Source organism: Centruroides sculpturatus, unplaced genomic scaffold (genome assembly GCF_000671375.1).
Source record: "Centruroides sculpturatus isolate CEXI.00-Female unplaced genomic scaffold, Cexi_2.0 scaffold821, whole genome shotgun sequence".
Lineage (NCBI taxonomy): Eukaryota > Metazoa > Arthropoda > Arachnida > Scorpiones > Buthidae > Centruroides > Centruroides sculpturatus.
This window is the reverse complement of record NW_019384950.1, coordinates 164,197-179,275: the sequence shown is the minus strand read 5'-3', so window position 1 is coordinate 179,275 and position 15,079 is coordinate 164,197. Positions and strand designations below refer to the sequence as shown.

Sequence of the window (15,079 nt, the reverse complement as noted above, 5' to 3'; positions counted from 1 at the left end):
TACGGCTGATTGAAAGGTTTTCTTTCATAAAATTAATCGATTCTACACTAATCCGACTCAACATTTCCAAAATACGTATATTTTTTCGTAGTTTTATAGGAATCGTAATTATAGGGACCGTAATTATAGGGGGGNTAACCTAGATGATATCTTTTAATTTATATGAATGTTTAATGGAATAATATACAGCCTATGTCCACCCTGAAGTTCCATTCTAAATATTGGTGAAAGAATTTTTGAAATCGGATGAGTAATTTCGAAGATTACCCGCTACATACGAACTTACTTACAAACATTACCTCTTTATAATATTAGTATAGATAATATAGATATAGATATAAAAAGTGAAGAATCAAAATGAATTAGTAGAAACAAGGAAAATTCCACTTGGAAAACACACTTCTAGTCAGTGGCGTGCTGTTCTTGGAAGAGGTGAAAGTGCTGCTTCCTTTGTATTCCCTAAAATATAAATACATATTGTGCAATTACTTTCATATTTTGACATATGTACTTTGAATTAATTAAAAATAATTTTTTATTATAACTGCATTATGTATCTTATTACAAATTTATATACTACATTTGAAAAAAACGATAAGATTGTTATTGTATATTCAAATATCACTGGTGGAATGGAAGTACTATATTGTCAAATAGGTGATAGCTTCCACGGCAAAAATATCTGAATGGTGTAAAGCAGCCAGATTATACACATTTGCTCATGCGCTTTACAGAGCACCAACCTTGTGATTTAGCTGGTGGATGCTACACACCATAATGCTTCCAATGATTCTATCCAGGACTCTTAGCCGTTTGCCTGCTAGATATTTGGCCACCCTTGCCCCATCATGTGAATCATGAGTAGATTTATAACTTAACCCAACTGACAGGAGTTTTCTGGTATGTTTTTATAATAATTCTGTATAGTTAACAGGAGTTTTAAAAAAAATCCATTAAAATATTTGATATATTTATTCTGCTCTCCCATCTTGTATTACTTACAGATTTCAATGTTAAACTAGTGATATTACCATTTAGTATGTCCCATCTATAAAGGGATGCAGAAAAAACGTTACAATGTTAAAAAAATTAACTGTTACTTTGGCAGCATTATTTACAACTAAATGTAATGAATGAGATGCACAAGGCACAAAAAAGCCCTAGAATTTTCCTTAAATTTATGATAGACTACATAATCATCACCATCATCATCAATGTATCCGTTATCATAAAAAATTGTCTTTCCACTTCTTTTCCAACACTACAAATATTCAAGTACGAAGTAACTGGTTTCAACTTATAAATAAAACCCTGCTGAAAAAGCCAGAATTTTACTTAAACGAAAGCTTATTGGAACCAATCTCTAGCGAATACATTGGAGACTGATTTCTTCGTAATATTAGATGTAATAAAGACAGTAATTTTTCCAGTTCAATGAGAGTGACTGAAAAGTTGTAAATTTTGGAAATTGCCGTGGACACCTAAAACAAACGTCAGACAATATTAATTTAAGTTTAAGATATTTAGATTTTTACAGCTATGGTGAGAAATATTTGAAATTTACAACAACCCTGTCATGTCCTTTGAGATATACTGTACTAGTTATACCACAAAAGAGGTATTTGACATTGACTGGTATCGGCACCCTGGGGATTTGTCAGTCTGCATGTATGCACGCACTGCAACTGTCTCTGATTTCATCCATTAGCCACTGGTAGGGAGCTATTTGACTAAGTGGATTGTTTTAAGGTTTAAAAAGTAAAGGATATTTTATGTTATTTTTATGTACATTTCTTTACAAAGCTATATTTAATTATAATTTTCTTTAAGAGTATATTCATACATTTGAAGAATCTTTTGTATCGGGTATGTTACCAGTAAATCTACCACATTTTATTTCGCCAAGTAAGTTTTTATTATTTTTTTAATTGTAGCCCTTATATTGTGGCTAGCGATTCGGAATGGAATTGCGATATTAAAAATACATTTAGAAAAGTCTGCAGTTTTTACTGGCTTATTGAACAAATGATATAAATGGACCCCAGACCATCACTGATGTGCATGTAACTGATTGCCCCTGGAAATCGGCTTTTTACACAAACAGCTTCTCTATCATCAAATGTCACTGCACGCCACTGATATTTTATCATACGACGTTTGTAACATTGATAATAAATAATTTAATTGCAATGTATTCTATTACAGCACCTGTAAGCAAAACACAAAGAAACCCATTTTAACCAAAAAAAAAGCATTTTAGGCTCAATTTTCAAGAATGCATATTTCGTAATTCAAGTTGCTGACTTGTGGCTCTAAGTACTATTTTGGTAAATATAATTCCTAAAATGGCTCTTTACAGGAAAAAGGTTACCGACTCCTGCCCTAGACCTTCAATCACCAAAATTTAATAGCATCAATTTCTCTAATAAACCTCCCTGCATAATTTCAGAAATTTTCAACAAAAAAGAACAAGCATTATTAAGCTGTGAACAAAATCATGCCCCCCACACACTAACACCCATAGAAAGAAAAAAAAACTAATTTTTTAATCTATGGATGTTAGATTGTGGGGGGCATGATTTTGATCACCATTCGAAGCTCCTGTAATAACTCCTGTGCTTTTTGTCGAAAATTTCTGAAATTATGCATGGATGTTCATTTATTAGGGGAATTGATGCTATTAAATTTTTGTTAGTTAATGGTGGAGAGATAAAAGGGGGTTGTGTATCATATCTCGAGCATGGTCAGTCGGTCTTAATGACGATTTTACTCACTACCATTTACAATTTCTTTATAAAGCCCAATTTTTTATATATTTAATTTTTATTTTTATATAAATTTTTATTTTGAGGGTAGGGATCTACCCTCAAAATAAAGGTTTTGTAAATTTTATAATAGTTAAAAAGATGATGTTTTAATATTTTAAAAGATGGTGCAACACACACAGTTTTAAATGTTGCTGGGAAAGTTAAGCAACTCATTGCTTGATTTTTCTGTCTTGTAAAGAGTTTTGATAAACTGATAAACTTAGTTTCCAGCATAGCAACATTCAGGAAAAAAGAAAATCATTTTTTTTTATACAAAATTGATCAATATCTAACATGATTAGTGTGAGATCTGAATAGCCCCTGAGTCTAAATTAATAATTTAAAAATAATGTTAAAGTTTTGTCCTAAAATATTCTTTCGTTTTGGGTGAGAGAAATAATGTTTTCTAGCATGGGAAAACAGATAGGAGAGTCACTTCCTTCCATGGAAGTTAGAACATCCTCTGTTTCCCATTATCTCCTAAAAATCTCACTTCAGTGGGAACTGGTTACCCCTCATTTCATCCCCCTCCCATCCATCCACGTGGGAAAATCCGAACACGATGATTGGTCGTAAATGGAAAGATAACGGCGAAGTTCAGTGGATTCAAGGAGTTCGTCAGGAGATCTCATAGTAGAAAGAAGTTTCCATATTGTCTCCTTAAGGCCAACGCCCTGAGGAGTTCATCGGCAGACCTGAAAGAGTTGGGACTCCACATATTCGCTCTCTAAGGCCATCTCCCTTTGAAGTTCGTCGACAGTTCTGAAAGTGACAAGACTCCACAGAAGTGTTCTCTAAGGCCAACGCCCTTAAGAGTTCATCCGTAGATCGGAAAGTGAAAGGACTCCACACCGATATGCCAGCAGACCAACACTATAGTCATCTCCTGTCAAGTTAATCCTAAGTTATCAATGAAGTACCTTCACGAATAAGAAGATGACACTGCCAAGTAAACAGGTCGTATGTTTAACACTAAATTGTGAGCTCTCTCTCTCTCGTAAATGTATAGTTTGAGAATACGTTTCTCTCTCGACTCGGGTATAGACTAAGAATAGATTTTCTTCCTGTCGCGATTGATATTGATTAGTCGTTCTTTGATTGACCGTTATGAATTAATTGATTATTACTTATTCTGTAGTAATATTGTTTATTTGTTTATTAAATTCTACATACTTTGTTAATTTAAGAGATGTCTCGGTATTATTATTTCCTGAATCAGATCTACGGCATAAATTTCACGTGTTTATCCGCATTACGAGAAGTAGATAAACAGGTGTCAGGACCCTGACATAAGGAAGAAGGTGAATTCACCATCACCAACTTCTGTTCTAAATTCTAACTTAACTATAAGACCCTCCGCCACTCAATTTCCTATTAAATAGGAAAACCATTCTTGTTGACGACCGAGAACTATTCTCACAGAATAGAGCCAATTAAGTGATACTAACTTCCTAACGGATTAGTACCCCCAGCAGATCTCACATTAGGTTTAAGAAAATTATAAAAGGTACCCGGTATTTATTTTGTTGCATACCATCTGTATTAATTTAAACAAACCATATTATCTTTTGAATCTCATAAACTGCTGATTTTCAGGGTCATCTGTGGTCACCAAAAATTGTCTCCCTGCCTGCTCTATAAACTTGGTCATTAGTTTTTCCTATCTCTAATCATTTCCATTAAAAAAACTACTGAATGCCACCAATGAAACACCATGTATAGCAGAGAGGCTACAATTTATTCTCAGTTTAACATTTTTAGTTAAACAAATCATAACAGATTAAGAAAATGATTTTTGAGTGAATGTAGCAACTCAAAGAATTCTTTTGTCACAAACTCATGAGCATCTAACAAAATTTAGTAAAATTTCTTGTGGGCACCTTCTGTAGCACACAAAATATCCAATCTGCAATTGATTTCTTTCAAGTTTTTCAAGCATAACTTTATATGAAAGCATTATTTTCTCTCTCCCATCTGAGGTTTCAATTCTGCAATGTCAGTAACAGTAATTTTGAATACATCCTGTTCCTTTAAGTATACCACCAAAAAATCCAGAGATGAGGCCAAAGAATAGAACCATTTCAACTTTTCATCAATTGGGTATCCTATCTAAGATTTGCTGATGTGTAATCTCAGGTGATGTTTTGTATTGCTAGAAAACACACTGGGCTGCATTTCTTCTGATTTGAAAAATACAAAATGAGTCCAGCATGTTGACTAACTTTTTGTCTTCAAGGAAAAATGATCCAAAAACTCCACTGCAGGATACCGTGCACCAAGACATTTCTCCTCAAACTGCTTCTGCTAACAAAATGCACTTGTTTTCAGATCCCAATTATGTCAATTAACTTTCACCAACACATGAAAGCATTGGCAAACAATTTTCTTGCCAAAGACATTGTCTGCCAATAGATGGGCCTCTAAATGTTATTAAGAAAATTAAGTGTAAATTTCAATTAAAAAAAACTGTCATAGCATTTATTCTACCTTTTATTCCCAAAATCAAGCATTTAGTATTGTTTTGTTGATTGGATGAAACAGTAAAAAATAGAGCCAAACACACCCTTATCAGACCACATGCTCTACAGGTCTGATAATACTTACTTATCAGAACACACAAACACTTTCGTAGTCCATGTACAGAAATAATATTTTGATTTTATGGCTTACTGCCTTGCACTATTATTCTTTATAAATATGCTTTGTTTATGGTAAAATGTTAATTTTATGTTTAATGTAAAATCTAATTTTTTAGCATAAAAGTAATCACCTCATTACAGATATAAAACAAATTTATATTTCACTGATCAATACATATAAATGTATTAAAAATACATACTCATTCAGTTCATTTGACTACATGATTTTTACAAAATTTACATATGCACATTATAAAAAAGTTAAACTAAAATCATTATTTACAGATAAAACTGTACAACTAAAATCAACAATATTAATTAATAAAAAACTATAGTCCTATAGTTCATTATTCTTCTAAAGGAAAATGTTGTATCACCTCATTGCATCCAAATCATATATCGCCTGTAATCACCTCGTTAAGGTAAAAAACAAATTTATATTTCACTGCTAAATCCATATAAATGTATTAAAAATACACATTCATTCAGTTCATTTGTTTACATATGCACATTATATAAAAGGTAGACTAAAATCATTATTTACAGATAAAACTGTACATCTAGAATGAGCATTAAAACACTATAGTTCTACAGTTCATTATTCTTCTGAAGACAAATCTTGTATTTTTGCCAGGGAGATTGCCGATCCACAGTACGATTTCTGATTCAAACAATAACTGATTAATTTCCTCCAGTGTTTATCCTAACAATGCAAACAAACAATTGTTACAGTTTAGAAGCAAAGTCGATAAATTAACTAAAAAAATTACTTACGTGACACAGGAGATAAGGATCTCCAATCACGATGAGCAGGGCTTGTGCTCTGGTAATTGCGACATTAAACCTTTTCGGATCGGTCAGGAAACCTAAGTTGCGTCTGGCGTTCAGCTGATCTTTAGAACTTCGAACCTGTGGTGTTAAAAATGAATTTGTGAGAAAAGGACTATCGACATTAAAATTAAACAAAACGAAGAACAACAATTACCGTAGAAATAATTATAACCAATCTCTCCTGGCCTTGAAATTCTTCTACAGAACCCACTTGGCACATTTCAATTCGATTCATGTTTATCATATGTTTGATTTTCCCCACCTAAAATAATGTAGAATTAAAATATTTTATGCAAATTTCTTCATACAATAACTAGAACAGGTTTGTATTTATAAATAAAAAATTTTTATCTTGCTTTCAACACTATAGAAACTGTTTTGTTCTGCTATTTTGCTCCAGCAGACACAATGTTTTTTTATAACAATTTCTTTTCATCCAAGTATGACTACCCCATAAAAAGATCATATTGATCTCATCATCAAGTTAAAATTTCCATTAGATAACATTTAAAAATCATTCTTATATGGGAAATTTAAATGTAATTTTTCTTATCATACTACCGTAGGTTTATATCTCTTTAAGTTATTCTCCAACCTACCTGTTTGCGATATGGAGTGATGATACCGATGTCGTTGGGCGAAATTCCCAAAGCATATAAACTTTTTAAATATTTAATTATTTGCTGGACCTCGTACAGATTAAACCAAGAAGGACTGTCGCTATCCCAAAGATTTTCACCCTATTCATACATAAACTTTTAAAATTCTGAATATAAAATAATTTTTAATGACAACTTCGACTTACCCTGACTCCGCAGAATATCATAGGAAACGACCTGTTTGGTAATCCTTCCCACTTGCAAAACGTGTCCCGTAAACTTTTGGGGGCAGAACAGACGAGTTCGGAGTCGTAGAAAATTTGCGATGATAACGAAATAATGCAAGAATGGGATCTATAATTTTCTACTAGTTTAGTTATCTATAAAAACAAAAGTAAAAAGTTATAAATGTGAGCCTTTGGTACTTTTCTAATTCAAGATGTGATTATGAAAGTAATTATCGTACTAGTAATGGATTATAGTTTCCTTGTCGATACTTTTCTGGATTTCTCTGATACAGAGGCAGAGCCATTATCCTTTCTAGAAATGAAACCTTAAGTCCATTTTCTTTAGAGTTGTAGGAGTGTACGACCGGTCCGAGCTGTTGAGGATCTCCAGCTAGGACAACCTAGAAAATTACAAAAATATGACTTTCTCATTGTGGGCCTTCCAATATGTGTGATAAAGAAACACTAAGGGATCCCAAATTTGATTTCATGTATCGTAGAAAAAAAATGGTTACCTGTCCGTTGCCTGTTGCAACTAATTCAATCGCTAACATCGATTCTGGTTCGGTAGCCTGTCCGGCCTACAAATAAGAAAATAAACAATGAGTAAACTCATTTTATGCAAACAGAAAACACTTACTCTTACATTCATTGAAATAAACAGTGTTATTAAATAAGAAATTCAAAACTCTAATTACCTCATCTAAAAACAAATGAGTGAAATGGTCTACTGTCAAACCTAGACTATAAAATTTTCCAGCAGTTACACAAGTACAAACGATAATACGATGACTAGAAATCAAAGACATTTTGTCTACGTCTTTACAGAATGGCTTAACGTCGTCTGGCATAACCTGAAAGTAATCGTCATCATTACAGAGACACGCTACGGCATCATCCTTATTCAAATGATATAACAACAAACCTTTTTGGAATTATGGAAGGCATTGAGTCTAACGAGGTCGGCTTCAGCAAATAACTTACTTTCCACCAGACGTTGTACCTAATATTTTAACGTGTAGAAAAGAGATTACATAAAAGTTTCGGATATAAATTTTACTTTTTGAAATTAATCTTTCACTTACGATTACATCTGCAGCACTATTTGACGGAGTACAGACTAAAATTCTACTAGACTTCACACGGCTGAATATTTGAACAATACATTCTACAACAGTCTTTGTTTTACCCGTTCCCGGAGGTCCAAATATAACGTAAGGCATGGGTCGGCAAGTTCCGTCCAACACTCTTTTCACTGCAATTTTCTGTCGATCGTTCAGAGACTTGTTATGCCACTTAATTGTCACCGACTTTCTGTTATTTGGCAACTGGACTTCCATCTTTACCACGGGACAGCAGAATGTGATGTTACCGTTACGATGAATGGAATTTATATTTTTATATTCCTTCTTTTCCAATTCTCCTTTCTGTGTACAAGAAGTTGCAGGTGTTGATGCCTCAGTTTCTAAAAGATGAACTTGAGGTGTTTTACAGACTATTTTACTTGGAAAGAGAACTAAAAAAGAAATATCAATAACGATTATAATAAGATAGATCTTCCCAATTCCCTTCCCCAATGTAATATATCACTCACCATTTTCAGGAAGGTTTAATGCCTCTTCAATAGCGTGATGATATCTTCTCATGATCATTCTGAAATAAAGAATAATTCATTATACAACTAATATTAACACACTATTTTTTAATTCCTATTATTTTATTCTGGGAATCCCAACTTCAACATAAACAATTTAACATTGTAACATCAACTTTGTCAACTATTTGTCAACTTTCACACCTGGGAGCATATCTTCTTTTAAGTTCTCAGCGTGAATAAAGACGCTTTCACACGATCTTGTGATCTGCTGTCCCAATTTCATTGTTTCAATATAACAACTAGCTACCAACTATCGTAGTCTTTGCTAGTTCCGCAACTGGCCACTCGTTTTCCCTGTGCCTTAAATTTCAGATACATTTAAATACATTCATTGGATATATCATTTTAAGTATCTCTATGGGTAAGTCATCCTTCTCGCTCTGCAATCATACTATCAACCGTTGACCTCTGAACTAAGACTAACAACTATCATCTGGAACTTTCTCCTTTTCGACCAGCAAGCATCCAATCTCCAACTCCTCTTCAAGGTATTTATCACCCCAAGCACTCAAATGTAAACTCTCTCTCTCGAGATCATATCTGTATAGTTGTTCCGATATAATGTGTATCATATCCTTTTTTTCAAATAAAGTTATTTGTTGGTTTAATTAGAATCTGAATGATTCACTTCCAACCCGTTGTCTCACAGTCTCCATTCCGAATTCGATAACCTGCACACGCGGCAGCTCGTGTGACCTACTTATAAAACAAACCTCGCCGTCACAGCTTCTGGGTCAACGAGACTCAATGGTGTTAGTCCTGACGAGACATCAAAGAATTTCTGACTCTCCAGTCAGTCTTTCTGCGTAAAGGCACTAATAAGCCTCATTTTCATGCCCAGTATAGGTCTGATCAGACCTGTACTAAGGAAAATGTCTAGTAATGGACAGAGTCAATGTGTCTGGATCAAATTATGCAAATCTCAGATTCTACCACACATGCGTATTACTTAAAACACACAACTAACGGCATTTCTGCTTAACCAACTACCATTAGTACATTAACACATAATAATAATAATAATAATCTAAAAATCTTACCTGTTATAATGAAATTCTACATCATAACTTTCTCCGTTATATTTACTATGAAAAATGCTGTTGAATTTGACAAATATCTTGTTTTTATCAATCTGAAATAGACAAATCTCATATTACTNCATAAAAGAAACAGTAACATTGTGAAATCTCAAACCCACATCCCATTGCTCCAGTGCATAGCATCTTGATCATTTAAACTATCACTTCTTTCAAAAAATAGCTTAGTCCAAAGCTTTATAAACTAAACACTCAATTTTCAAAAGTGCATAAAAAGTGGATCTTATCATTTGGACAAGAAGTTTCTTGTATTAAGCACTACACACTCACCAAGTTTCATTGTAATTGGATACCCAAAAATATGACACACCACTTGTAAGTAAACTATTCATGAAAATTTGAGATTCTGAAACAAATTCAAACTCGGATCTGTCAGAATGATAGATTGATGCTTTTACAGCTTATTATCAGCTGTCAATCAAAAGACAATATAGTTTTCTCAGTTGTGTTTCTACTTGTAATTAAAAACTGAAACACAAATTTCTAATCAACATTATAACTACTAAATAATATATACATAGAATTTACTAATACAACTAGATACAAGTATCCAAATTCATTATACATCTAAATTCCAAATAGCAATGATGCATGAATACTAACATCAAAATCAGAGAATTCTAGTATTATAAATTTCTGTTAAATATATGTAGACATATTTGAAATGCATTTATGAAAAACTCAAAAATCAAGCTAGTAAAAAGTTCAGTTCTTCATAAACTGTTTATATGAAAAGAAAATACAAACAAATATGCCTGAAACTAGAAAAAGGAATAAAAAAAATATCAACTGATACAAACATTATCATCTGTTTTGAACAATCACCATTACATATAGCATTAATGAATAACAAACAGAACAATATTAAGCAATCAAACACAAATGTAATTTAAAGATTTGAAACAATTTCAATCATGCACATTGCTACAGCATTACCAATTTAAATGTAAACATTTAAAAATGATAACTTTAAACTTAAAATGTCTGTAAGGAAACAGTACAAAAACAAATACATAAAATGGAAGTTCTAGGCAAGTTCATAACATACACTCCTATCAGTCTCTCTTAAAAGGTTCCTAACAGCCTTGTAAATTTCAACAGTCTCTAAATATCTCAAATGTGTGGGATCCAAGGTCCAATGTAGCAGACAGACACTTTCAACATCCAAACTCTTTGGATGGTGTGTGGTCAGTGGTTGAGCAAAATCAATCTGTACTTTATGATAATTAAGTAATCCGATTGTTTGTACAAATTCATTTACTATACATAATACAGACTAAAGTTATGTGATTAAGTTGCAATCTTATATTGAGTTTATTAATCATAATTTCATTACTAAGTTTAGAATTAATTAATCTAAAATGAAGAGTGAACAGAGGTCCAGGTAGCATAATTAGCAATGCATCTGCATGGAATGCTCTGAACTGACCTTGTCATTCACAATATTCTATACCAATTATGCTACTGTAGACTTCAATTAATACGATTTCAGTTATGTGTTTCTGGAATCATTTTGAATACTTAAATTTTGTATTCATTTGGAAATTTGTATGTTGTTCTCAAATTGTTGTAAAAAATGTTTCCATTCTAATTTTTGTTTCTTGTTGCTATCTAAAAAAAGCTAGTGTGAAATAGCTGAAAGCATTGATAACACATGTTATTAAACCTAATATTTTCTGGAACTATAAAAAAGCGCATGATTATACACTGAGTATTCTTCCTTATGCTAAAATATTTTCATTTACATTTATAACTATATTCTGTTTAGCAATCCTTCTGTCAATTAACAAAAACATACCACCTTTAACACTAGTTTTCCTGCATAATTATGAAATTATGATATACCTTTCAAAGATGGTCATTGATAAATTGATACTATTTCCTTTCTTCATCAATATTTCCAAAATATGTTTTAAATAGTCACAAAACTCTTCTGTTAAAATTGCAACCACAAATGTTTCAAACCCAACAATAAAAGCAGTTTTTTTCTATTAATACTTAAAATATTCAACTGCATTATGCCAGATCGTGGATATTCTATCAGTTTACAATTAATAGACCTATCACTAATTAAGAATTCATTAAAAAAAAAAGACTTGATATGTTTTAGTTGGCTTCTAGAGTCATTTCAACACAAGAAATGCTTACTGCATTAATTCGTCATAATCATTTGATAATAATTTTAATTAACATCATGTTATTGCAACAGCAATCTGTAATAATAAGTTGTTCCACCTTATTTATAGGATGTGTTATGAATGATTACCTGACACTACATTTCTATTAAATCACAGATAAATGACTACTGTTATTTAGGTGTTATTAATTGATGTTGTTTCTAATCAATTATTATTTTCAATATTTTTAAAGGTCATAAAGATGTAAGGTATACACCAATATATAATATATAAAAAATTAAAAGGAATTACTCAGTGTTTGGTCAGTGGCACGTTATATCTTGGTGGAGCGAAAGGTAAATTTCAATTAGGGGCCCCACATACAGTGTTGTCTTTCAAACATTGTTCTTTGGAAAAATTCCCCAATATCTTTGTTTCTTTTATAACACGACCACTGGCAGGCTAAGTTCTGCTCTGCACCAGTGCATCCCGTGCTTGCACGACACCGACAATCTACGGTCCGAGATATAATTTCAATATTCTTACTACAATAATGAGTTTATAAAAGATTGGCTTAGGTCTACCTGTTGATGGGGATTCCAGGCAACTGCCCTTTTTGCCCAAAAATAGCATTCCACTACTTCTGGTGTTAATTTACTATAAATTCTCTATTTGCCAAAAACTTTGACTTTCTTAAAATTATATTAAATTACATACTCTGCACAGAGAAAGAATAGACATGAGTCAACCCAAGCCGGAAGAATCCATGACAGATTGTCAGACACGAGAAAGATGACACTTGGATCACAGCAATAAAGTGTATAAAAAAATAAAACAATAAAATTATTCACAATAAAGCTAGTTTAAAAACATTTTACAAATGTAAAAAACAAATCAGCCAAAGCAGATCCATGTGTCGACTTTCACACGTCTATGCAGATCCTTCCATTTCAGTCTGACTCAACTCTACTCTTTCCCTACGCAAACTACAATAAATTATCATCAATTTTGCAAACTAAAATTTTCAATTGATTAAAACTGTTCATTGCAGAAATTTTTTCTTAAGTCACTAAATTATCAACATTTAAAATTAAACCATTTACTATATAATTTATCCTGTATTAATCTGCAACCAGAAAACTACTATATATGACCACAGTGGCCAACCCACGGCTCTTCTAAACTCTTCTAATGCGATTCCCGTATACTTATACAATTTGTTTTTATAAACTTGATACATATAACATGTTTACATAAGAAAACTTATAAAAAAATATTACAAGACTATTATGTAATGGGAGACATGGCAGAGTGTAAGCATAACATGTAAATATTAACTTTTAATAGGCAACTGAAATCTAAATGTACAATCATAAATTCGAGAGAGTTATAGAAATTTTACATAAATTTGCTATTATTATAATACAGAAACTTTTCAGGCAAATGGTAAAAAAAATTTTATTCATTATAAAATGTTACTTTATTGAATAATGTTAAAGGATAGTTTAATATATAAATTCAAATGCAGCTGTATAACAAAATGTTGTGTAGGAAAAACTAGAACAACAGAACATTTATGTGCAATTAAATACAATTACACAAATTCTGCAATGGCAGTGCACTGTCCCTGAACCGGATTTGAAGTGTCAGCTAACAGTATGAAAATTATTTAAAAAGAATATTACGGGTACACTTCGTGAGTACAAAAGTTCCTTTATACAGCAGAATAGATTTAAATAACGAAATAAAAATCGACGGCATATGGCAACTCATAACACACGAGCAAAGTAAATTTCTAAACACAACAGTTGTCTCCCTTTAGTGAAATGCTACTTTCCCTTCAAAGTGGAGTGCTTTGCAGTGAAGTCATTTTGATGAAACGCACGTTGAAAGATGACAATGAAGGAAAGTCAACATGTTTTTAATATATCAATTTTAATTTTATTTTAAATAATTTTTTACGTACTACTACGGAAGAAGTATAACATCGCTTTTCTCTCAATTTTGTTCTTAAAATCGGCGTAGAATGTTACGGTATTACCGAAAACGTAACAAATGCAATATTTATCAAACTGTCGGAAAAGTTCTGGGGAAACACGTCGGAGACGTCACGTGGCACATTCCCAGGCAATCACGTGAACAAGTGACGCTTTCTACGCTTCCGCCATCGTACTCCACGACGAAAACCAGTTTAAACAACGGCGGACCGAACGGTGCACAGTCGATAAGTAGTCCTACGGTGTTTGTTGATAATTGATATTGCGTTTTTTATATGGATAGGCGTCGAATAATTCTGTGTGTTTTGCAAATACTACGTAATATATCTGGTTTCGAAACCAAATTCAGAGAAAAAGCGACGTTATTCTTCTTTAGTGGTTTCATCATCTTATATAAGAGAATTTTATATTTTAATTATAAATTCTTATATGTAGACTTAATATCTTAGTTCCATGTTGCATAAAGCTACACGAAAAACCTTCAAATTTACCAGATAAATATTACTGTAATTACAATATGTCTGTATTAAAAGCGAAACGATCCATCGTCACCGCACAAAAATAACGTAAATTTCAAAACGACTTTTAGACCTTTAATTACTGTATTGTTTTATTATTTTTAAATTTAATTGTTATCAGTTTTTATCGTCACGACTAGGTGAAAGACAGACACTGGGCATTTCTACATCATCTTTATTCGGAATATCCTATAGGCAGATGCGGGTTTCGGGCATAAGTCCCTCATCTGTCGGCTACATAATAAAACATATGAATTTCTCATATTATAAAATGTTTATGACTTCCAGGATTTCTTGTAAGTGGTGTTGACACGTATTATTATTAATTATCATCTTTAATGTTAATTAGTTATTAGGTTAAATTTACGGTAGAGCATCGATTATCCGAAACAATTCGGGACTGAGGTTGTTCGGCTAATCGATTATGAACGAAAAATATATTAACCCAGTGTTTCCCAACGTGAGAAATTCTAAAATGGACTCGTCCAGAGTTTAAGTTAACCGTATAACCGCTCTATATGTTAGGGGGAATAAGAATTTTACAAAGGCTTAGCACAAAAAACTTTCAGAAACACTGTACTAACCTACCC

The 15,079-nt window shown here is 32.3% G+C and overlaps 1 protein-coding gene across 1 annotated transcript; it reads right to left on the bottom strand.

Annotated features, from left to right (window-relative positions):
• Positions 1-5,571: 5,571 nt before the first annotated feature.
• Positions 5,572-9,888, bottom strand: LOC111632275 (RNA helicase Mov10l1-like). The gene is made up of 12 exons (XM_023376668.1): positions 9,801-9,888; positions 8,698-8,756; positions 8,189-8,619; positions 8,029-8,106; positions 7,802-7,957; positions 7,619-7,684; positions 7,343-7,504; positions 7,083-7,256; positions 6,877-7,017; positions 6,432-6,539; positions 6,221-6,355; positions 5,572-6,149 (listed from the first exon to the last, which is right to left on the bottom strand). Exons 2-12 carry the CDS (start codon positions 8,753-8,755, stop codon positions 6,045-6,047), a joined length of 1,614 nt encoding a protein of 537 aa, XP_023232436.1. The 5' UTR covers position 8,756; positions 9,801-9,888; the 3' UTR covers positions 5,572-6,044.
• Between the last annotated feature and the right edge of the window lie 5,191 nt (positions 9,889-15,079).

What these genes read in the sequence shown, in the direction of transcription:
- LOC111632275 (XM_023376668.1), bottom strand. Translation starts at nt 8,755, where the DNA reads ATGATCATGAGAAGATATCATCACGCTATTGAAGAGGCATTAAACCTT. An exon ending in TTGCAACAGGCAACGGACAG is followed by an intron (nt 7,505 to 7,618) that starts GTAACCATTTTT and finishes GTAATTTTCTAG; the next exon opens with GTTGTCCTAGCTGGAGATCC. An exon ending in TGGTTATAATTATTTCTACG is followed by an intron (nt 6,356 to 6,431) that starts GTAATTGTTGTT and finishes TTAACACCACAG; the next exon opens with GTTCGAAGTTCTAAAGATCA.